The sequence below is a fragment of the Solanum dulcamara genome, chromosome 7, assembly GCF_947179165.1.
Source record: "Solanum dulcamara chromosome 7, daSolDulc1.2, whole genome shotgun sequence".
Taxonomy (NCBI): domain Eukaryota; kingdom Viridiplantae; phylum Streptophyta; class Magnoliopsida; order Solanales; family Solanaceae; genus Solanum; species Solanum dulcamara.
The window spans coordinates 2,794,388-2,819,510 of NC_077243.1; the positions used below are offsets into that span (position 1 = coordinate 2,794,388).

The following is a 25,123-nucleotide window of genomic DNA, read 5'->3' on the forward strand; positions in this document are numbered from 1 at the left end:
CTATCACTAGATCCCACTTAAAAATGGTTTCATTGCAGTTTTGTTTGCTAATTTTACTACTCCCTAATTTAGTTGAAACAAACTTGTAGAACTTCAGCATAGTGAAACATAGTACATCCTATTTTTAAATAAGGATCTTGAGTTCAAACTCTACAAATTAAAAAAAATATTGTTGGGAACGCTCTTTCGGTATATGTGCAGAATAAGAGACGTTTTCTTATTAAGCGATAACTCATTATTGACAACACAAGATGTGATCAGACGAGAAACCAACTTTACAGATCGGTGGGGGAAGCATCAAATGCTATGCAACCTTTAAAATCTAGGCAATGATACATCAAAAATATTTTCGCATTAACATCCATCAAAGGATTATTTTTTTTTTACTTTTGTGCATGCGTACATTTTAGCTCGGAATTCTGACTTACAGCGGTCAGTCTGCGCAGAAATGACAAAGAATATCCATATTTGCTTATAATCAAAATCATCAAAGATCAATTCGACTATCAAACACTACACATTCTCAACCCAACGTCTGCTTACAATTGTAAAACACTTCTATAAAATCCATCCTACATTATAGTAGAGTACGAACTAGACCTACAATTTGTAATATTATACACTCTACATGTATGGATACAATACACTCTAGAACCAATGGAAATTTTGTTCACTCAGATTCTGTGTCTGCAGTTGGATGAATAACCTGCAAATTGGCATCATTAACATCCGTCAGCAGTTAAGACTCAACCAAAATAATTGGTTATAATTAATTTGTTTTAAAATATTGACCTCGCATTGCACAGGATCTAATAGTACTAGTAGTAGTAATCATGAAATTCAATGTCAAGGAGTACCTGTGGGCGCTTATCCTCACTAAAGCTGATTGTCCGGACTTTGAACTCTCCTCTGCTTGTTGTAAGTTCATCCAAAATCTCAGCATCACAAATTTCTATCTCACCTTCAATTCTAGGAACAGTTGCATCCGTTTCCTAATCACATTATTTGACAGTTCATTAGCTAAGTGTGCGTTGTGGACTTAACAAATGAAAATCTGAAAATTAAATGGACTTGACAAATGACAATTTAAGGATTACCCTGAAAGAGAAGCTAAGTGCTCGTTGTGGAGCACCAGCTATTTCCTCATACTCGACTGCATCAAGCTCTTGCAAATCACGAGGGTGTAACAACTTGGGAAGCAAATGTTGCCTTATGCTTATGAGGAGAAAAAAGGGCAAGGGGAAGAGAATGCCAGCTATAGGAATCCAAGTAACTCCAAAGACAACAAGTAAGTACACAAATTGGAATATTGTGAAAATTGCAATGTATCTGAACGGTACTGATTCCACAAAAGATGCATGAACCCCTTCAAGGACCCTGCCATAATGATCACTCTGGTTAGTTGAACAAGTCACAAGATATTGCCATATATGTAAAAAGTCAACAAGCATGTGATTGCGTTTGTGTCTATTAATTTGAAATCAAATTTGTGTCAAGGAGCCCTTTGGGTTAAAGTCCAAGGGGACAAAACCATGAGACTCCAACAGTTTGATCAGAGAGGACAATACCTTAGACAATTGAGCTTAAACCGTTAGAATAAGTTCCTCATTATTTGTAAATGCTAGTCAAAAGGAGCAAGACTTGATGATCTATTTACTTAATTACTTCAATGATCATATGGCACAAATGAACTTACTTAAATCTCCTGCCAGGGGCGATGAATAGAAGCAGCATTCTTTCCCACAGTTGATTTCCTGGAAGGCTGTCAATAGCCATGTAGGCAAAATATCCCCAAAGAAGTGAGGTTGGTATCTTTTTTATCACTGGCATAGCACCTACTGATGCTGCTACTAGTAGTGACTGCAATAGATTGCTGACTCTTTGTTCATTTACTCGAACGGGCAAGTAAGCATCAATGTGCTTCTCAGGATCAAATATACCATTAGACTTTTCACCATTTGCATTTTCACTTTCACGTTTCAATATTGCCTCTTTCAAGTGTTCCAACTCTTTAGCTACTGTACTCTACATAGTCAAGAATGATTGGTTTCATAAAGCTCAATATTACTCTAGATATCTCCAAAACAACACGTAAGATGTTCAATCTCGACGATGAAGTATTGTAAAAATTGACTCTGACTTAGCTTTATCCAACTCAAAAACAATGGTGCGATTTTGGAAGTGCTAAAGAAACTAAGAAAATGGACTTACAATAGGTGAACTATCTATCTCTATGAATGCAGCTTGCATGTTGCCGTAGATTTCAGAGTTGCTAACTTTTAGCCTGATACTCTCCTTTGCACTTTCAACCATCTTCTTCCGGATAAGCTAGTTAGCAATACATAAGTGTTTAGAATTCAATGTAGCAGCAGCAGAGGCAACACAGTAATAAGTATCATAACAATCATCGACAAGTAAATTATATTTACCTGTTTCTTAAGAACTGCCAAACTTTTAGTATGCATTGGGGACTGTGGCAGGACACCATTTGAAGGAGGCAATCCAATTAAACCACATAGCAAAGTCTGTGGACAGAAGTATCAACCCACATTGGTCTTGATTGTAGAAACATCTACATACATTATTAGAAAAAGTAGAAGAAATCCACAGATTATGGATATCATACCATAAATCCCAAGAGTAAGATATCATAATGATAAGCAGAAGGATTCTTTAAATTGAAATCTTTTTGTTGTGCCATCTGTGAAGCAACACTGTGATCGAAGAAATAGAGTCCGGCTATCATAGCAGCTGGTATTATGGCAGCAAATATGTATGCTGGAGGAACCTTTCCCATATCCTGCAGTTGAGGTATGTATTAAAGTTCCAAGATTTCTCATTAACTAATTAAAGAAAGGAACCTTGAACCAATTTTTTACACCTTAATTACAGTCCAGTGATATAAAGATGTAGATTCCCAAGGAAGGGGACTATAGAGCGTTCTTGGAACTCCAGATGGAACTTTGCTTGGCACGATAAATGGGAGAGCTGACCACACGAGAACCATTAAAGGAACTCCATAGTCGGCGATGAAACTTCTAATCCAGCCTGATATATGTAAAACGAAAGTTGTGAGACATATACTTTGATGAAGTGACAACCTATTGACACCATCGAAATGTTTGGATTACAAACCTGTGCCGTACCACCATGACCTTGCTTTCCTGCTCTTTAAGGCTGTGTAGAGAAGGCCAAAGGTGAATATGATTCCAAGAAGCCCGTTCGTGCAAAGCCAATGGAATTGATATTTCTCCGAACTTGGGTCCTCGGCTTTAGGAATGCCAAACTCACGCACTAATCCCTACAAAGTTACAATACAAATCCATTCTGATCAAGACTCTTTTCTTTCAGATGTCACCAGGAGATTTAGAGGAAAAATCAGGATTTTTTGTTTATGAGTTCTGGACCACAATTTGATTTGCTTACAGCTAGGTTCTAGCTAAGGTTTGTACATATCGAACAAATTTCATAACACAAATACAGGGTTTGAACCAGAGTTAATGCATTTTGACGACTCATAACTACTATTGTTGCTCTGCCCCTGCCAAGAGTTGAATATCTTATAAAAAGAATTTTTGTTTCTGCAGCTTAAGTGTACCTTAATTGCCTCTTGAATGAAAAGCACCGCGATAAGCATGCCAAAAGTTTCCCCAGCAATCCTTGTAAATTTACTTATGATAGAGCAGGCATTAAATATTGCTAGAAGAAGCAACATGAGAGCTGTCCAGACACAAACCCTGCAGTAAAATTTTATCATAGACATAAGATATCATGAATATTGTCTATCATCAAACTACCTTATACGAAAATTGAGCATAGTCTAACATACCATCCGGCCCAAGCCAAGTAAAGGGTCTGTCCTAAATCTTCTCTCCCTTTAGCAAACTTGTACAAGTAACTGTACATAATAATAGTAGGTTCTGCAACTCCTAGTATCATAAGAGGTTGCCCCCCGAGTATCGAGTGAATGATACCACAAATTGCTGTAGAAGCTAAAGTTTCCACAGTGCTGAGGCTTCCATCTAAAATGCAAATTCAAGTTATATAATAGGAAAACTAATGATCAGAAATGCCTTTAGAAAGCGTTCATCAAAAGTTTGAAATGCAAAAGAACCTGTTTCTCTGCTCAATTGTTCTCCAAAAGCAATCACTGGAAGAACAGATGCGAAAAATACGTAGGTAGTTGGAGCTAATATCCTGGCATATACATACAGAAGTAGCCGTTAGAATCTAAGTTGTGTGGACTCTTCACTTCCGATGTTGCACCCGTGTCAGATTCTCCAAAAATGCACTACTTTTGAAGAATCCAAAATGCACCCGTTGACATTTTTTAAGAGTCCAAGCAACATAGATTAGAATACAATCAAAAAACATATAACTTTAACTCATTTACAAAAATTGTTCAAAAACAACTAAGAAAAATGGCATATCGATAGACACATTAACTTAGCCTTTACTGACAACTGAACACACCAACTTTGAGGATGCACATCTAGATATCTCTATTTGTCTCTATTGTGTAAGTTGAACATTCCAACTTATAAAATAATCATCTAGACACCTCCAAAATTTATGTGTCAATTCATCATTGGGTGTCCATGAGATACGGTGGAGATGAGTTGAGGTATCTAGATGTCCATTGTCAAAATTGGAGTGTTTGATTGTCCGTTGGGGCCAAATTAAGATGTCTATCTATCTATTATGCAAGAAAAATTATATTACCCTATTCCAGATCTAATTCCAGCAATCCAATCCTGCTTGTAGCAAGATACTCGTCCTCGAATATCCTTTGAAATGCCTTCGAATGGGGCTCCGGGACGACTCTTCATATCTGGTGAACCACAAAAAATAATAACAGAAAATGTAGAATTTTAGAACTGTTACTACATACTATTAGTAGTATTCATTCATTTATCATGGGATTTCTTGACAGTATACAGGGAATGTATCACTTACTAAACTCTACAAGAATCGAAAACACGACATGCGTTAATCCTGTTCTTCACCGAGAGACTTGCTTTTGTTGTTTCGGACCAGAATTTAAATTTGATGGTTTCAACATTTACGTTCTTACCATTAATTAAATCCATATTCCGTGTCGAAAATGTGCTTAAAATGGAAAATAGCAGAACAAGAAGAATAAGAGCACTAGGGGGATGTATCTCAATAAATTCTAGTTCTATACAGGATTCAATGGAAGCCATATGAAAGAACCATTAGTTACCTGATATTTGGTCTCACTTTCCCAAGAAAATGGCTTGAAATGAGACTTATTTGTTGCTCAAACAAAAGTTCTCATTGGCTACTTATATAGGAATAGAGAGTAACTGTTGCTTGCTAGTAGGGCCTTAAAACAACCTTACCAAAACTTGTACTCTTGTGCCTGACCTGAGCTTTTCTGGGACAGAAAATCTATGCATCAATCGGCTAGCTGGCCACGTCTCTGAGAAGAAGAGAATTAAATTACTTTAAATTGAAAATTCAATTATTATTTTTAATCTAAAACAAAAATAATATATATCGGTATAGAACTCAAAGGCCAGACATGACTGTCTGAGCAAATTATTTTAAGTTTTCTCACAGATTAAGATAATGTTATGTATTTCTTTAATCTAATGCAATTGTTCGATAAAATTTGTAATAGAAAATCACATATGTATCAAGAAGTGAGGTTTTTTTGGAGGGAAATATTGCGGGTTTGGACAAAATGGGATAATATTTTATTAAGAATATCATTGAATTGATTTAGGTACGTAGCCCAACAACTAGTATCAAATTCACTGATATGGTATTATGGTTGGACAAATATGGTGATAGTAGAGCAATGGCGTGAAGCTCAATAGTTTACTACAACCTTTTAGCAAAAGTGAATCTCAACTAATGACAGGACCAGGCCACCAGGGATATTTGAATATTTATTAATATCATGTCGAATAATAAATACAGTACAATTTTATTTATAAGTACATACTTGATAAATTAAAAATACTTTTATGATTTATCTATTTTCTGGTCAACAACATACTAATGGCATAAATTGAAGCTGTTTTAAGAAAATATTATCTGAACATATGATTGGCCGGTTATTAATTCTAGAGCATTCTAAAATGACACAAGTATTAATACACATATAATATTCCATATGGTGACGAACAAGATCTTATTTATATCACCATGGATATTTCGTTCATTTGTTATTTATGAGTTGTACTTGCATGAAATTTATTTCCAAGTACTTGTGACTAGCACAACCGTACATAATACAACTTCTATTATTCTCCAAAAATTCTTGTTTTCTCTAGTTTGGTCAAACGTTTCCTTCTCTTTTTAAATAACCACCTTTTGCCTCCCAAAAATTTGGCCAACAAGCTATTCAATTTTTCGAAAAAGAAGGAAATATTAGCGTGACAATAGACAGTGAAGTTTTATTGATAAATTTATATTAAATTTTGAATTAAATCTTAAATTTATGATATGTTGATTGAGTCAAATTATTAATAAATAAAGTTGGATTGATATTTTAGTTAAAATTATATAACTTAAATAAAGTTCTAATTATATTTAAGTTAGTATGTTAAGTTCAAAGACGAGACCAACTCATGTTCTTCAACTCCAAGGTCCTTTAAATTACTTGGAGATCAAAATACCCCCAAAATCCTAACTCACGCCTATATAAAGGGGTTTTCATAAAACCAGAAACAGACACTGAAATACATAAAGAATCTTTGTTCTTCAATGATGAGACGCAAGTATTTCACCGATTCAAAAACAAAGCAAAGCTCTTGAGGTAACAATCGTGAGGAGAAGAATAAAAAGATTACATTGTAACCTTCATATAAATTATTGAAATCAAACTATAACTACTTGCCGCTATTTTTTCTTTCTTAATAGCTACTTTTCAGGAACGAAATGTAGAGCGATACATATGTTATCTTCTAATTTAAAACTTTTACAGCCGGGGACTTTGCTATCAGTTAATTAAATCAAATTCCAAATATATAAACGAAATAACAAGAGAATCAAATGTGAGCAACTTGAATGTTGATCGCTCCGGGGACCAGTTTCCTTTTTCAACTTAAGTCAAAAAACAAATTAAGGAGGGCCTGTTGATTCTTGTTCGAGACTATTAAGATTTTTTCTTATTAGTATTATTTTAAGAGACTCTAAGGGTTGATACTTGTTCTCTATTTTGCCAACCAAATTGGATAGACTAATTAGTGTGGATGGGAAAATTAGTTCTACATATGATTCTCCAGTTATGATAAGGAAGGCACAAGCATTTGCTTCCTCTCGTTTCTTGTTATTTATCATTATTGATGAAGACGAGGATTGAGTTATGATGAATGAAAACAGACAGAGTGTAGACTCGTTGGACTAGGACCCCTAATAATACTAGGAAGTAGGGGTGTTTACGGGTAGGTTTAGGTCGATCGGTTATTGGTCAAAATCGAAATCAAACAATTTAATCGATTTTTAAATTTCAAAATCAAACCAAATATATTATATATGCTTGGTTGTTGGCGATTTTGGTTCGGTTATTAATCATACATAAAAATAAATTAAATGATTCATTCAAAAGAAAAAAAGAAAATAACGATTCATTCAAAAGGAGATGAATTGTCTATGTGTCATTTTGGATCTTATTGTTATACAAGAACTCCAATTATGTTTAACTTCTTGCTTATATTGTTAGCTAATTCAATATACTAAACAACATAAATTGATTAATTAATGCATAAGATACCGATATTATCGGTTCGGTTTGTTATTTCTTCGAATTTTTTGAACAAAATCAAATCAAATTAAATATTATCAATTTTTGAAAATTTAAACCAAAAAAAATAATTTATTTAATTATTTTGGTTTGATTTTTTTATTTAGAACCATTTTTATCCAAACTGTGAATATTCTTACTAATTAGGAAGATGCATATTAGCACTTCAATTGTAAATTTATGTGGCAGTATTTGACTTACAAAAAATTATGAACTTCTGAAATTTATAGTTTAAAACAAGTTTTAGGCTAGTTGGCTATATAAAACTCATCGCATTGCTAAGAATAAAACAATCTGTATGATCGTACACACATGCACTCTTCAATTTTAAACTATTGTATCATCGCTGCATTTTGATTTGAATACTGAAAATTTAAATTCAAGAAGAAAAGATATCATTGAATAGAGGAATTAGTGTTGTTTAAAATGTTCTAATCTAAACTAAAAAGGTATGTAATACATCAAAAGTCTAGAATATTATCTCCATTTAGTGATGTTAAAAATAAAATGTAGTATATTTTAATTAAAAAATTATTAAATATAAGAATATGCATATATTTAAAAATAGAATAGAAAGAATAAGTGTAATGATTAGAAAACATATTTGAAATAACAAGTATTTGAAAAAACAATTTTCAATTATATTGATAAATGAATTAAAATACAAGCGACGCTAATAACGAAGATAACTGAAAAATGAAAAAACTGAAGAGTAACTCCTAAGCTAATAACAAAAATAACATAAAATGAAAAAATTGAATAGTAGATCTTTTACTCAATACATTTGCATAAATGGAAGAATAAGCAGAGAAACGATTGAGAATGAAAAAAATGGGAAGAATGAAAAGAATATATCAGTGCAAATTTGATGTCTCTTCTCCTCTATAATCTATTAGCCTGTCCGTATATTGTGTAATTGTATTGGTTGAACTGTAAAGCTATTTAATTTTAATTGTTGAAGCTCAATAACTCGTCATTAATCTTGATATTTCATGTGATAATTATTGTAACTAGATTTTGAATAATTCCTAACTCATTTTATATCAAAATTATCAGAACTTTGTCAACAAATAACTTTCAAGGCGAAAAACAAATCATTCAAAATAATGAGATGTATATTTATTACACGATTACTTTAAATCATATTAATTTACTATATTCGGGTGATAAATTAAGGCTCAAAGCAACATGAATTTACGATCTTAAACCAAAGAGGTATGTAATGCATCAAAAATCTAAAAATATTCGTTCAATTTAGATATCTTAAGAATGACATACAATATATTTTAATTTAAAAAATTACTAAAATAAAAGGATACATTTATGTAAAAAGAAAATAAATAGAAAGAAACCCATAATGATCTCAAAATAGATTTGAAATAACAAGTATATTTTGGGACAATTTTCAATCATATTGATAATTGAATTGAAGTACAAGATAAGCTACGGAAAATGAAAAACTTAAACAATAATTTTTAAGTTAAATAATGAAAATGACTGAAAATGAAAAAAAAAATTATACACTAACTCCTAAACTAATAACGAAAATAACTGAATGAAAATTGACTAACAACTCCTAAGCTAAAAATGAAAATAGCTGAAAATGTGAAAATTGAACAGTAACTTTGAAGTTAATAACAAAAATAATCAAAAATGAAAAATTGAACAGTAACTCAATAATCAAGAAAGAGAAGAGATTGAGAATGAAAAAATTGCGAAAAAATGAGAAGAATATATCAGTGAAAATTTAATGCCTTCTTTTCCCTACTAATATGTTACGTATATTAAGAAATTAGCTGAACTGTCAATCATAACTAATTTCAATCCTCGAATTTCAATAACTAGCCATTAATCTCTACCTTCCACGTGATAAATATTGTAACTAAATTTTTAATGACTCCCAACTCACTATATACCTAAACTAGCGAAATTTTCTCTCCAAATAACTTTCAAAATGAAATAAGAAATCATCCAAAATAATAATATATGGATTTTTTATACACGATTACTTTAAATCCTATTAATTTACTATATTCCGGTGATAAATTAAGGTGAAAAGCAATATTAATTTATAATATTCGAGTGACATATTAAGGCTAATATGAATATGATTTTAAACCAAAAGGGTACATAATGCATTAAAAGTTTAAAATATTCGCTCAAATTAGTGATCTTAAGAATGAAATATTAGTATATTTTAATTAAAGAAGTATTAAATATAAAATAATACATCTATTAAAAATAAACTAGAAAGAAAGGTGTAATGATCTTGAAGTAGATTTGTATTTCGGGACAATTTTCAATTATATGGATAATTGAATTGAGATACAAGTTAAGCTAACAACGAAAATAACTGAAAATAGAAAACTTGAACAATAACTCATAAGCTAATAACGAAAATAACTGAAAATGGAAAACTTGAACATTAAGCTAATAACAAAAATAACCGAAAATGTGAAAATTGAATAGCAACTCATAAGCTAATAACAGAAATAACTGAAAATAAGAAAATTGAACAGTAATTCTAAGCTCGATACATAAACGGAAGAAGAAGATACAAGATTTGAAAGAGATTGAGAATAAAGGATTTGGGGAGAAGAGAAGAATTTTGGGAAAGAAGATATTAATGCAAATACAATTTCTCTTCTTCCCTGTCATCTGTTGTGTATACCATGTAATTGAAATGACTGGACTAGTAAAACTAACTTCTCCCAATTCCTAAAAGCTCAAAAACTCATCTTCAATCTCGACCCTCCACGTGACAGTTATTCTAACAATAATAATAACTAAATTTTGAATAAATCCCAACTCATTATATATCTAAATTAACAAAACTTTCTCAACAAATTATTTTCAAGATAAAATAACATATCATTTCAAATAAGAAAGACGTCTATTTCTTACATGATTACTTCAAATTATATTAATTTATTATATTTGAGTAATAAATCGGGCTAAAATCAATATTAATAAATTATAAGTCAACAACAAATAATGTACAACTAGAAGGAAAAGTGCAATGATCTTGAAACATATTTGTATTTCGGGTCAATTTTCAATTATATTGATAATTGAATTGAAATACAAGATAAACTAATAACGAAAATAACTGAAAATGGGAAACTTGAATAGTAACTCATAAGCTAAATAATTGAAAATGTGAAAATTGAAAAGCAACTTGTAAGCTAATAATAGAAATAACTAAAAATGAAAAAATTGAACAATAATTCCCAAGCATGATGGAACTACGAAAATGGAAGAAGAAGATACAAGATTTGAAAGAGATTGAAAATGAAGAATTTGTGAAGAAGGAGAAGAATTTTGAAAAAGATAATATTAGTGCAAATTCATGTCTCTTCTTCCCTGTTATCTGTTGCGTATAATGTGTAATCGAAATGACTAGCAAATTAACTTCTCCCAATTCCTAAAAGCTCAATAACTCATCTTCAATCTCGCCCCTCCACGTGATAATTATTCTGGCAGTAATTATAACTAAATTTTGAATAAACTCCCAACTTATTATATACCTAAAATTAAGAGAACTTTCTCAACAACTAACTTTCAGGATAAAATAACAGATCATTCCAAATAATAAGATGTGTATTTCTTACACGATTACTTCAAATCATATTAACTTACTATATCACTAGGGCTAAAATCAATATTAATAAATTATAATTCTACAACAAATAATGTACATCTAGAAAGAAAAGTGTAATGATCTTGAAACAAATTTGTATTTCGGGACAATTTTCAATTATATTGATAATTGAATTGAAATACAAGCTAAGCTAATAATGAAAATAACTGAAAAATGAGAAACTTGAATAGTAACTCATAAGATAATGACAAAAATAACTGAAAATGTGAAAATTGAACAGTAACTCGTAAGCTAATAACAGAAATAACTGAAAATGGGAAAATTGAACAGTAACTCGTAAGCTCGATAGATCTACAGAAACGGAAGAAGAAGATACAAGATTTGAAAGAGATTGAGAATGACGACTTTGGAAAGAAGGAGACGAATTTGGGAAAGAAGATATTAGTGCAAATTCAATGTCTCTTCTCCCCTGTTATCTATTGCGTATACTGTGTAATCGAAATGACTGAACTAACAAAATTAACTTGTCTCAATTCCTAAAAGCTCAATAACTCGTCTTCAACCTCGACCCTCCACATGACAGTTATTCTGACAGTAATTTTAATTGAATTTTGAATAAACTCCAAACTCATTATATACATAAATTAACGGAATTTTCTCAACAAATAACTTTCAGGATAAAATAACAGATCATTTTAAATAATAAGATGTGTATTTCTTACACGATTACTTCAAATGATATTAATTTTTTACATCCGAGTGATAAAATTGAGCTAAAATCAATATTAATAAATTATAGTTCTAACAACAAATAATGTATATTAAACTATATGATTAATCTAAAAACAGTAGACATGACGAGGTGGGAGTAGGGGCGGGGGTGTGTGAAGAGACTATATTACATCCTTGTTGCCGCACTGTCTTCCCTGCGCTAAGCCCTATAGTTTCAGTATATTTTTATTTTTCTATGTTTTTTTTTTTAATTTATATTTCTTAATTTTGGCAATAATTCCGAGTTCTGATCTATCCTTAGGGCTTCTTTTGTGAGTTGATAGGGTTAGAAAGGTGTGGATCCATCAAAGAAACATCAAATCTCAAAATTAGGGTTTCCCACCTTTTACAGTCGCGCCAGTTCCCCATCTATACACATCTATCTATACATACATATATTTCTATATATCTGATTGTGATTTTGTAGATCTTTTGAAATTTCTGTTTTATTTCTATGTTTGTTTGATCCTTTTGATATCACAACTCTGTAAAGACAATTGTGCTTCAATTTTTGTTTCATCGGTCAATTGTCAGTTTCTTTCATTTGGGGGGACTTTTTTTTGTTGATCAATTTTCGTTCGGCGCTGGGTTGGGTTTCTCGTAGATATCATCATAATCTTAGTATTTTCTTGGATTTGATTTAGATTAGTATTGGGAGTAATGGATAAGAAGAAGGTTGTGGCACCGCTTGTTTGCCATGGGCATTCTCGTCCTGTTGTTGATCTGTCCTACAGTCCAATCACTCCTGATGGATTCTTCCTCATCAGTGCCAGCAAGGGTAATTTCTTTCCATTGATAAATGTTGTGCCTTTTTGATAGTTTTGATAATCCATTGAGTGAATTTGATACAGCTATGTTACATTCCGATTGTCATGAATGATCTTGTTCTAAATTATGGAACTTTTTTTTTTGTTAGTCCCTACTCCAGTATTTAAAGGTCATGCTAGTTACTTATTGCAAACTCCCTTAGATTGCCTGTGGTATTTACATCCTTAGAACCCCCACTCAACGTCATTTCTAGCATTTGATCTTTACCATATAAGTATGAGCTAGTCACAACCTTAATTATGTGAGATATTCTTCGCATAGTGGTGGTAACATTTAACTATAGTTTACCATTGCCTCTGTGCGTTCGTGTGTATTTTGGAGCAAATAGAGTAGCATCGTAGTTTCAATTGTAGGTGCTGCTGTTGAGCTTTAGGATTCATGCATTTGCTTAGAGATTGTGAAAAATACCGAGAAGTAGTAATCTAAGAAAGCCAAAGAAGATTGTTCTTCAATGTGAAGGGATTTCTATTCTCATAGAACTGAGGAAGACAATTGGAAAATGTTTCTGTATTTTTTAAAGTCTAAGTTGTTGGTGTGAAATGCATACTTCATTTACGTGCAGATGTTATCATACATTGTTAAAGCAAACCTTAATTCTTTTATCTGCATTCAATTCCATCAAATATATTACCAAGTTCAATGCATTTTATGGTAGGTGTGGGCATATATTATCGACTTAAGTATTTTTATGCCTAGTGTTTTCACCAAATGCTCTAATTGGTTGTAAATAGAACGATTGGCATGCTGCCGCACATGGTATATTTGTTGTCAGTAGCCATTGGGGTTTATTACTATGTTATCGGTGTTCAGGCAAGTTATCACACGTATGCTAACTGTTCTCACCTTATTCTCTAGCTTACGATGGCCTGAATGATAGGAGAAATCTCATTTGATTTCTCATTAGCCTCAGATATTTCACCACCATGCCACAAGAGCCTGGTAGCAGAAAATGATATAAACTAGGATGTTCTTTAGTGTATTACACCATTGTCGTTGCTCTTTTTCGCCTAATATTTGTTGATATAATGCTTTTGTTTTTCCGCCAAGTCCGCGCAGACTCAGTGAATGATAATGCACAATTAAAGAAAAAGATTTGTGTAGGCAATACCAATTAGTTGGGAGTATGTTTTAGTCATGTTAATATTCTTACTTTAGGTCTTATGCTTTTTAGGAGTCGGCCATACCAAAGATTCTTATGCAAGTAGAAAATATAGAGACCTTTAGTACTTCTATTTTTATTTTTGTTTTGTATATGTTGTCTCGAGATGAATTTAAATGGTGAAATATGGTCAGTGAGGATTCTTGTAGCCTTACATAACTTGTTTGGGACTTAGGCGTAGTAGTTGTGGTGTTTGTTCATTCGTTGCAATAAGTTGCATGTCATTACTTGTTCTTAATTTCTGAATTGTTTTCATCTTGTAAGATTCTACACCAATGCTGAGAAATGGAGAGACCGGAGATTGGATTGGAACTTTTGAAGGGCATAAAGGAGCCGTGTGGAGTTGTTGTCTGGATAAACATGCTCTTCGTGCTGCATCTGCATCTGCTGATTTCAGCGCGTATGTTATCTAACGACTTCACTTCACTACTTTGAAAATAAGAATTTAAGTGACTCTAGGCGTGCCTTTATAGTTGTGTTGCTATTGCCTTTGATTATCGCAGTACTTTGCTATAATTATAGCTATAGTTATTGATCGTGTCTTGTAAATTTTGCATTGCATTTATTTTTATTTATTTATTTATTTATTTTATGTTTTTTTTTTGCATTATGCTATATAGATTGTTTTTTTCTTGTACTTGGAACTGTGACTTTTGAGCCGAGGGTCTTTCGGAAACAGCTTTTCTACCTCCATGAGGTAGTGGTAAGGTCTACGTACATCCTACCCTCCCCAGACCCCACTTGTGGGATTTCATTGGGTATGTTGTTGTTGTTTTCTTATATGGTGACATCAGTCTATAAAAAAGTGATTTAGAACAATAGACATACTTTTTGGCATGTCTATTGCTGGTCGACTTGCATGTCATTAGCTACATATATTTATTAATAACTATCTTATAGAATATGGTTAGCAGCTTCATCATCCTTTTTTTAGAATTTTCCATGGCTTAATTTTGTCCCTTTTTTTTTCTTTCTATATTTTGTTTTGTGTTGGTTGTTTTCAGGAAATTGTGGGATGCATTGACCGGGGATGTATTACACTCATTTGACCACAAGCACATAGTTCGAGCATGTGCCTTTTCAGAGGTACCTTTACAACCCTATTTCCTTTACTTCTATTAAAGTTCCATTAGGTTAGAGCTTTATAACTTCACTTCAGTTGTAGTAACCAAGTTATGTGTTAATTTTTTTGAAACTGGGTTATGATGTTGATTTAATAAAATACCATTGCACTGACCATTTTTTTGACTTTGTTTGACACATTGTAAAGGGGCTAACAAATACACTTTTGTTCTTTTATAACTTTTCTTCTCCTTGATGCCTTAATAATAAAATACCTTCATAAAACAATAGAATACTGTGAATGTATATGCCCATCAAGGCTTATGCATATTGACTGAAATCACACTTCATTGACCAGCAGGCCACACTCTTGGGTGCTTATGTAATGTCCCATTTATTTTAGGTTGAAAAATAAGAGTCATGAGAGGCTACTGCTATTGAAAGGCAAAATCTTTCATTATTAAAACTAATATACATTGTTTCAGGTTTGAGTTAAATTCTCTAGTCAATTCTATGTGATGGGAACTTTCTTTTCATTATTGGTTCTCTTTTTTTCTCTCTTGATCGGTACAACGTGTCAAAGGGATTTCAGTCCATATTTATCTTTCCCATTATTAGCCTTTACATCTGATAATTTATATGAACCATTGTGTGATGATGACTTTGCAGGATACAAATCTGCTACTCACCGGTGGTTTTGAGAAAATTCTTCGGATATTTGATTTAAACCGACTAGATGCACCTCCAAGGGAAATTGACACCTCTCCTGGTTCAGTTAGGACCGTTGCTTGGCTGCACAGTGATCAGACTATATTGAGTTCCTCTGGAGATGCTGGTGGATTGAGGTAGGCTTTCAAAGTCTGCCGACTCTAGTTGTATAATTTGTTCTTTTTTCCTTGCTGGTTGTTGCATTATGATGTTGCTAGGGGCTCATGGTCACTTAGACTTCGCAAGTAATTGTACATGACTTGGTTAAATCTGTGGTTTATTATGATCAAAACTCAGATGGTTGTTAGATTGGATGCTCATTGTTTTAGCGAATACGATACTTGGATTTGTATATCAATTCATTGCGAATATACTGGATACTTGATACAAAGGCCACACATGTGGTTCATATTTCTGTCATGAACTTCACTCCCCTGTACTGTTCAGTAATAAATTGGTTTTGATTTAATTGTTGTAACCTAGGTTATGGGACGTGAGGAGTGGCAAAGTTGTTCAAATCCTTGAAACTAAGTTTCCTGTAACCAGTGCTGAAGTAAGTCAGGATGGTCGTTACATAACAACTGCTGATGGTTCTTCCGTCAAGTTTTGGGATGCTAACCAGTATGTATTGTTTTTCATACTTTACTGGCACAAAAATGTTTCAAATAATGAATTTTACCGCGGTTTACATTGCATTTTAACTTCTTTCTTTAAAAGCAGCTTTGGATTGGTGAAGAGCCACGACTTGCCTTGCAAAGTTGAATCTGCTTCCCTGGAACCAAAGTTCGGTAATAGGTTCATTGCTGGAGGAGAAGATATGTGGGTTCATGTCTTTGATTTTCACACTGGAGAGGAAATTGGTAGGTTGTGTGGGGCTTGTAAATATTTAGAAACTCTAGTTACTCTGATCAATGTCTTTGTTTATGTGTTCCTTTTTCTGGTTATTTTTTCCGGCATTTGTGTTTTCTCAACTTCTATTTTCGTTCAAGTAGGTTCAAGCTTTAACCACATGCTATATTCTATTTTTGAACAACATAGGATGCAACAAGGGACACCATGGTCCTGTGCACTGTTTACGGTTCTCTCCAGGAGGTGAATCCTATGCTTCAGGATCTGAAGATGGGACTATTAGAATATGGCAGCTGGGCCCTCTTGGTCAGATTGAGGACAATTCCACAGCAAACGGGTCTACTGCTGCAAATGCCAATGATGGTATGGGTGAGGTGACACAAAAGATTGACGAGTTGGTTGTTTCAGAAACAAAGAAGGCGGGAGAGACACAGGTCGATGGTGTGGTGGAGAAGGTAGTTGATGCCTGATTAGGAATTTAAGGGTTTTGTATGGTTTCACCTCTTGGAAAGCTGTAACTGGCTTGACTTCTGAGGTTTTTGCTTATGAAATAAGACTTAAGCTTTTGAGAGTGCTGGGTATTCTTTTGATTGCCCGCTATCTTTATATCAATTATATAATCTTTGGAGTAGTTTTCTCTGTAGAACTGAGACGTACACACCTACCTAGCTCTCTTCTCAGGTTCATGTCGTCCTTGGATTTGCAATTGCTTTTAGAAAACCAGTAAGGGGATGTCCGAACCAGAGTAGCCGCAAACATAGAGCCTTAATAGTATGAAATAGTAACTTTGTAACAAGGCTTAATTTCAAGGAAATGCGAAGTTTCTAAAGTTTAATTTTGTGCATGTTTGTTATCATGATCAGCAGATTTGATACCTAACTTTTTGAAAATGTGTTGGATTTTTTAATGTCGCGGGTCGAGTTTAGGATCAGGATAACTTATGAATGTCATGGAGCTTCTGAAGTTTAAAATAATCTCTAGTGGAACTACTATGGAATGGGTTGATTTCCAGCCAAGTTTCATCAAGGTTTGGTGATTATATATTACAATTTGTTTTGAGTGACCCTTTCTGTAATAAAACCTGTTTAGAGGAATGCCAATAAGCTGTGGTTCGATATGGTGATAAATATGTGCAATGCGCATATGTCAAGTGAATCAAAATGCTGGACTGCATATTGAGAGATGTTAAATCACAGACATTAACAAGGAAGCACAAAGTGGTCAGTCGCTGCATTTTTGCTTCACGAATGGAACAAGAATCTGTTATATATTAAAAGTAAATTATGCTTGCAATATAAATATATTACAAATGTTTTAAAATATATTATGCTTGTTTAAATTGACACTATGTATTATAAGCGTATTAAAGTGTGACAAATACATTATTAATGAATAAAATTTGAATTTTATATGTTTTATAAATTGTCCTTTGTAATATAATGTGTTATAAGTGTATTAAAGTGAGTGTCAAATATATTATTCATGAATAAAATTTGTATTTTATGTGTTTTATAAATTGCTCTTTGTAATATGTATTAAAACTGCTTTATAAGTGTCCAGTAAAAAAATATTATTTTTTTTTCTTTTTTTTACCCCCCATTTTGGAGGATTTATAGTGTTTCCACACTTCCCCTCCAGTGTGACTCAAACCCAGGACCTATCGGTCGTGGGTGGAGGTGCTTAACCAACTGAGCAAGTACTCCCTCCATATCTTTATAAGTTTTCCTTTTTTATATTTATATCCACCGCTAATTTTAAGTAATTTTCCATAAGCAAGTACTCCCTCCATTTCTTTTTACTTGTCAAACTTTAATTTGACACACCTATTAAGAAAACAATGATTGGTGTAATGAGTTATCACTTTACCGCTATTAATTGATAGAGTTTTAAACATATTTACTCATTACATTTTTTAAAGACATTAGCTCAATATTAATAAATTGATGGTATAATAGGAAAAAAAATTATTCTTTTTTGATTTGTCAAAATTGACAAGTAAAAAAAAAATTAAATTAGAAAATTTTTGACAAGTAAATAAGAACGGAGGGTGTATCACTTAATCTAAAGTTTGGTGGCTGGTTAGAGATGTGTAGAAATTAATTACACACAATTTAATTATGTAAAATTTGATTATTTATATATTAATTATTCGTTTTTTTACCGAAACAAATATTAAACTCATAACTTATACGTGTTTTATTTATGTAATACGGCCAGTTTATAGTATTGAGACGTCAAAATTGATGGTGTCAACTCCTGACAGAAGAGAGAAATTATCATAATCAGTTTCAACAAGTAGCGTGACGATAGGAATCGGAGGAGGACCTATTCAGGGCAGAAATCGTCATGGATTCCGGCGATTCTTCAACGTCCATGTCTAATTTGAGTCAGGTGTTTCATTTTTCTTCTGGAAACCCTCGTATCGAAGAAACCAGAGGCGTCATGCATCTCTTCTCCAACGATCTTCCTTCTTATTCATCTCACTTACCTGTAAGTATGCTTTCGCATTCCAATCCTTCAATTCTTTTGCTGATACTTATTCGTTTTTTCTTCCATCTGAATAGAAACTATAATTCTGACTCCTATTTTGGGGGCAATTGGGTTTGGGTCCGGCAGTTTTGTATTTGGCAGATTGTAACAATCGCTCTATTTTTCTTTTGACAAGTAATAATAATTGCAGATTGTAAAGGAGATCCAATTGCTGAACTAGAGCTCTGGTTTGATGAATAATAACTAGTATTAGTACCCGCGTGATGCACAAACAATATTTAAGAAATAATATAGATTTGCTTTTCATGCTCTAAGGCTCAAATTCAGCAACATTTTGACCATACATTCAAATTCTAGTAGCTTATGAACTTTGAATATTCTTGTTGCCCTTAGTATACATCATTTTAATCTTATTTTGTTTTTCAAAACTGTAGATCAATAATAGGTCTAAGTTTTGTAATTAACTAAAGGTCAATATCCGTAATAGATAAAACAACAAAAACACCTTAGGAATGACTATATGAATCCTCACCATCCATGTTGATCCTTTAGAAATGAATTCCAACAACTTATCAAGTGCCATTGCTATTGTCTCTAGGTGGAAAGAAAGCCTCTCCTCTGTGTGTTATGTGTTCCAAATCACATGACATATTCTGACTTTTGTCAGTTTTGTGGTTCATTTGTTCAACATATGTTGGAAATGCGAATTGTCAGGTACTCTCTCCTAGAATTAATGAGGTCATTATTTAAATGGTTGTTTGTGATTCCTCCTGAACTTTGGTATCTTATGTGGACTCCTCTAGGAATGATGGTATGGAAGATTGTTACAGTATATTGATCAGGTTTGATGAGCAGAAAGCTGCAGATACTTTTCACAAGCATTTTAATGGTAGAAGATTTTCATCTCTTGAGGTATGAGTGCTCAAAAGTTCTCTCTTGCTTTGGCATCATATTAGGTATATCATAACATCAATTACCAGCTTCTTTTCATACTCTGTTCTTTTTTATTGTTTCTTTGCTTGCAGGAAGAGACGTGCAATGTCTTATTTGCTGCTGATGTTCATTACACCGGTTCAATTGAGCACACACTGTCCATACCTGCAAGCTCTACAGAGCAACCATTCTGTCCTGTTTGTCTTGGTATTTTACCTAACTTCCATTTTAACATTTAAATGTAAAAGTTTACGTTTGCTATCAATTATAGCATGTGGTGATTTAGGCCATGAGAATATCATATTAGCTTTCTTTATCATATAGCTGGATAATATGATCTTAGAGATAAGTATTTTTTTGGTTTATTGTATCAATTTAGTTAAATATAGAATTCTAGTAGGTTTTAAGAGTTATAATACTACATCATCATTGAGTTTTCCACTAGAGAAAGGATTCGAGACTAGTATCAATGAGGAATTTTTTAAGAGTTCTATTTTATTTTTATTTTTTTGAGCACTCAAGGGTGTGACCTAGTGGTCAATGAAGTGGATTGAGAACCATGAGTTCTCGGGTTCAAATCCCAACAGAGACAAGAATACTAGGTGATTTTCTTATGTATCTTACGAAATTAAAAAAATGGGTTTCCTCTATGTATCTTAATTCTTGTGCAATTTACAGAGAGACTGGACCAGGATACAAGTGGAATTCTCACAACCATTTGTAATCATTCCTTTCATTGTTCATGTATTTCAAAATGGACAGATTCTTCATGCCCCGTAAGTAATACCGTACTTTTTTCTTTCCACCATATGTTTGATATATTCTTCATGTAACTTTTCGTTTGACGACAATGGTGTTTGGGAAAGCTTGTATACACCAAGACTATTTCGCCGGTACCGGCTACCTTCCACTCACACAAGTATCGGGTAACGCTACCCTCCAAGGCTTAGGCAGATGGGGCGAAATCACCTAGCTTTTTTGCCGTTGTTGATATTTGAACCCTCGCCTCCAAGGTTTTCACCCACGTCATTGATTACTAGGCACTCCCTTGGGTGCTTCTTCAGATATCGTTTGGCTTAGAGAATGATTTTCAACATTTTCCCACTATATCTTGATATCAATGGCCTGCATTGGTGCTTATTCTTAATGTATGTAGTTTCGTTCTCTTTAACTTAATGATGAACTTTGAATCAGGCGTGGCTAATAATATAGGGTTGAATTTTGATTTAATTGGCACTACAAGGTTTTAAAGTTCCAAGAGTTTTGGTTCTTTTGCAAGTTTTGGTGACTTGCTTATCCGAAAGTTATTTGGTAAATTAGCAATCAGATAATCAGATTAAGTTAAGACTGTTTGATGAATCTATATAACCCTGATGCTTAGTGAAGAAAAATCTCATACTTGAGAAAACGTATACAGCCAATCGCCGGAAACAGTATAAATAGGGTCACGTCACTTGATTAACAGTGAGGGAAGAAATTTTTTCCTTCAGTTTGTGTACCGAGAGTTAGGCTGGTTTTTAGACATCATATACCAGTATTAGTTAGAAAACATGTATTTCATTTGAAGTATTAGCAGAAATTAGCTGACTCAACTAAAACATATTCTCTCAGGTATGCCGATATTGCCAGCAGCAGCCTGGAAACTCAACATGTTCTATCTGTCAATCACCAGAAAATCTATGGATGTGTGTTATTTGTGGTTTTGTTGGGTGTGGAAGGTAATAATACTATCTCTCTTGTTATTTGACCAATTCTATTTGAAATTTGATCTTCTTATACCAAAATAATTTTGAGGGTGAAAATCATTTACATCCCCAACATACCTTTAAGAATCAAACTCCTCCAAGTTTGAACAGTAGACATTTCTCCCCTTATATCATAATTGAGTATTTTAAGTTTACCCTCTATATTATCAACATACTCTCTTTTCTTTTGCATTTTAAATATCATGATTTTTTCTCTTTTCTAAAATCTATGTTATGGACTTACCTATATAATAAACACATCTCTTTTTTTTTCTCAAGGGGAACATATCTCATTTTCAAAGCGAAGAAAACAAGAGTAGTAATCAAGCATATAAATTAATTACATTGAATAAGTAAAAAAAACTGAGCGGAATAAAAAAGATAGAATTAAATAATTTATTTGTATCAGTAACTTTAGTAAATAGCAATCAAAACTAGAAAATTTATTTACACGATTGAGAATAAAAGAGGATGAGAAATTTGTAAGCATATACTCATGCAAGTAATACAAAAATATAATTATTAAAAATGTAGATTTTATAACAAATTCGTAAAATATTATCTATTTAAACTTTAAATGAGTTTTAAATTATAACTTAGAAAATATATTTTAATGACAATCAAAACTCAATTTCTATATACATAATAGAGAATTTAAGAGAAAACGAGCTATATAAATAATTTTTAAGATCTAAAAGACAAATGATCTTTTTGACTGCCAGATAAGTAAGGTTTTAGTAATGAATGTTCATCATGCTGATTTTTCTATAGATACAAAGAAGCTCATGCTACAAGGCACTGGAAGGAGACACAACATTGCTATGCACTTGAATTGGAAACACGGCGTGTCTGGGACTACTCAGGGGATAACTATGTTCACCGTTTGATTCAGTCTAAAACTGATGGGAAGCTGGTTGAGCTCAACCACCATTGTCATCATGATAATGATGGCTGCTGCAGCTGCGAGTGTGGTACAGATCCTGGATTCAGTGAGACTATTTTAAACAGCAAAGTTGAAGCTGTAAGTCTCTCTTTATTTGTATTTTCTTCTTGTTTACACTTTTTCATCTAGTCAAATGCTTAATCTTTGGATTGCTTTGGTCATTCTGCTACTTAATTTGGAATCCTCGCTAATCTTCAAATTTGTAACTGCAGATTGTGAATGAGTACAATGAGCTCCTGACTTCCCAACTGGAGGACCAAAAAATGGTTAACCTTTTTACTTTTTAACTGTAGTAGAAGTTTTCCTTTGTTTGTTGATCTGAATGTCACAATGTTTTCTAGTCTGGTTACTCAGTTGAATGTAGAGATACTGATTGATAGTTTAGAACAATTACATTCTATTTACCATATTAACAGCTTCTGCTTTTGATCATAGTACTTTGAGTCCTTATTGCAAGAGGTTGAAGAAGAAATTGAAAGGGAAACTAAGGAATCTGTTGAGAAAGCTCTATGCCAGAATCCAAGGTTAATGAAGTTAAAAGTTCGTTTGGACAAATGCGTTGAAGAGAAGAAATTCCATGATGATGTGAGTACTGTTGAAGTCGATTAATCTTTATTGATCTCTAAGCTGTTACCAGTTTATCATCATTTAGTCCACATTTCTTTTTTACACCATTTGATTTTTGAGGATTTTGAACCTGAATCTTTTTGCATTGAACCTCTAGATCAATGATAATCTTACGAGAAACAAGGAGATATGGGAAGCCAAGATTTTTGAAATTGAAGAAAGGTATTATCTTTCCTTGGTTATCATGTGTCATATTTTGAGGTAATGGTAGGCAGTATATCTGTCAGAACTCTTTCGTCCCACCAACCTGCTTTTCTTCAAATGTTTGTTCTTTTATTTTCTACGCAACTGCTAGTATTTTCAAAATTCCTGCACAGGTGGATCACAAGAACTGTGATTTTGTACCTATTTACATCAACTTTGTTTTTGCATGTTTCTTCATAATGATTGTTTGAAGGATTCACTAACCGCGACTTCTCTGACTAGCAGATGAAATAGCAACATCACATCATATATTAATATAATAAGATATAAACTCCAGGACACACTGGGAGTTTCTTTCTTATCAAATAATCATATTCACTCGATGTTCCAAATCCTGTATTGGTAAAGATTGTTATCTTATAAAAAATTCACCTCTTACCATTCGACGAGGCTTTTAATAAATTTTCGCAAGAATTGCTTCTTTCAGATATGTATTAGTTTGGTGAACTTGTTTTTGTTGCTTTATGATAACTTCTCCTCAGAGATCTGGTTCTGAGAGAAGAATATACCACTAATGTAAAAGTCAAGATTGGTTTTGGTTTTCTTGCATTGTCATTTCTTATGAGGAAAAGCTGGACTCAGCGTAGGGCAGAGTTCTTTTTTCCAAGAGTTGTTGTTCATCTAATGGATGATCGAGTAATTCAGAACAACTTCACGTGCACTCATCCAGAACTCCTACATTACTTCCCAATCTTGTCATGCAATATTCTATTTTATCTTTAAACATCTAACTTTCAGAGAGAAGGCGGTGCTGAAAATGAAGGATGAGGAGATATCCGAATTGGAGGAACAGGTAAAATTGCCATCGCCTATCAGTTGGGATCAGTCAACTGGAATTGCATAATCTAGTTGTTGTCTATGCGTAAATGTGATTGCTCTTATGTTTGAGCTGCAGATTGCGACTTTGATGGAATCCATCGAAATATAGAATGCATTTAAAGGGATGACATAGCAGATGATGAAATGAGGACAAGATCACTTTTAATATCAAACAATTCCATCGGATTGACAGCCTACCTGGAGTGTAGATGCCTCTGCAAAGAGCAGTTCAGAGAGACCTCGAAGTCGAGTGTCAGGGAAAGCAACCCGGGATCTTATACAAGTAGTACAAAAGTGTAGATACATTTTTCGTCCTCCACAGTACGATATTGCAAGTTTGTTAAGTGAACTTGTGTTTTAAAACCTATTTTGAGGAATGACAATAAAGTGTATAGTTGTTCGATACACTGTCAGACATTTAAAAATCTCTTAATATCTGCAATGCGCATGTGTCAAAGATTAAAGTTCACAGCCAATTGGTTCAAGGATTCTTGACAATGATTAAAGTTCACAATGGGAATGAACAATGATTCTTGACAACTTTTTCTTCAAGAAAAATATCCTCCCGGGAAAACTTGGCAAATAACACAAGGTATGATCATAATAAGTG

General features: G+C 33.0%; 3 protein-coding genes across 3 annotated transcripts; 2 read left to right on the forward strand and 1 right to left on the reverse strand.

The window, feature by feature from the left end:
- Positions 1–498: 498 nt before the first annotated feature.
- LOC129896717 (boron transporter 4-like) lies at positions 499–5,512 on the reverse strand. Its single transcript, XM_055972670.1, has 14 exons — positions 5,225–5,512; positions 4,723–4,831; positions 4,115–4,197; positions 3,830–4,022; positions 3,599–3,737; positions 3,136–3,301; positions 2,882–3,048; positions 2,627–2,800; positions 2,430–2,525; positions 2,212–2,328; positions 1,697–2,025; positions 1,098–1,377; positions 858–992; positions 499–706 (listed from the first exon to the last, which is right to left on the reverse strand). Exons 2-14 carry the CDS (start codon positions 4,827–4,829, stop codon positions 671–673), a joined length of 2,022 nt encoding a protein of 673 aa, XP_055828645.1. The 5' UTR covers positions 4,830–4,831; positions 5,225–5,512; the 3' UTR covers positions 499–670.
- A 6,777-nt stretch (positions 5,513–12,289) lies between these two features.
- LOC129894139 (uncharacterized) lies at positions 12,290–17,590 on the forward strand. The gene is made up of 7 exons (XM_055969681.1): positions 12,290–12,924; positions 14,398–14,533; positions 15,138–15,219; positions 15,865–16,040; positions 16,387–16,524; positions 16,624–16,763; positions 16,942–17,590. The coding sequence occupies exons 1-7, from the start codon at positions 12,807–12,809 to the stop codon at positions 17,220–17,222; spliced, it is 1,071 nt and encodes a 356-aa protein (XP_055825656.1). The 5' UTR covers positions 12,290–12,806; the 3' UTR covers positions 17,223–17,590.
- A 1,381-nt stretch (positions 17,591–18,971) lies between these two features.
- Positions 18,972–24,919, forward strand: LOC129894009 (BRAP2 RING ZnF UBP domain-containing protein 2). The gene is made up of 12 exons (XM_055969493.1): positions 18,972–19,242; positions 19,841–19,956; positions 20,046–20,154; positions 20,268–20,382; positions 20,854–20,951; positions 21,787–21,893; positions 22,692–22,941; positions 23,076–23,129; positions 23,299–23,448; positions 23,588–23,652; positions 24,433–24,487; positions 24,590–24,919. The coding sequence occupies exons 1-12, from the start codon at positions 19,099–19,101 to the stop codon at positions 24,620–24,622; spliced, it is 1,296 nt and encodes a 431-aa protein (XP_055825468.1). The 5' UTR covers positions 18,972–19,098; the 3' UTR covers positions 24,623–24,919.
- The last annotated feature ends 204 nt before the right edge of the window (positions 24,920–25,123 follow it).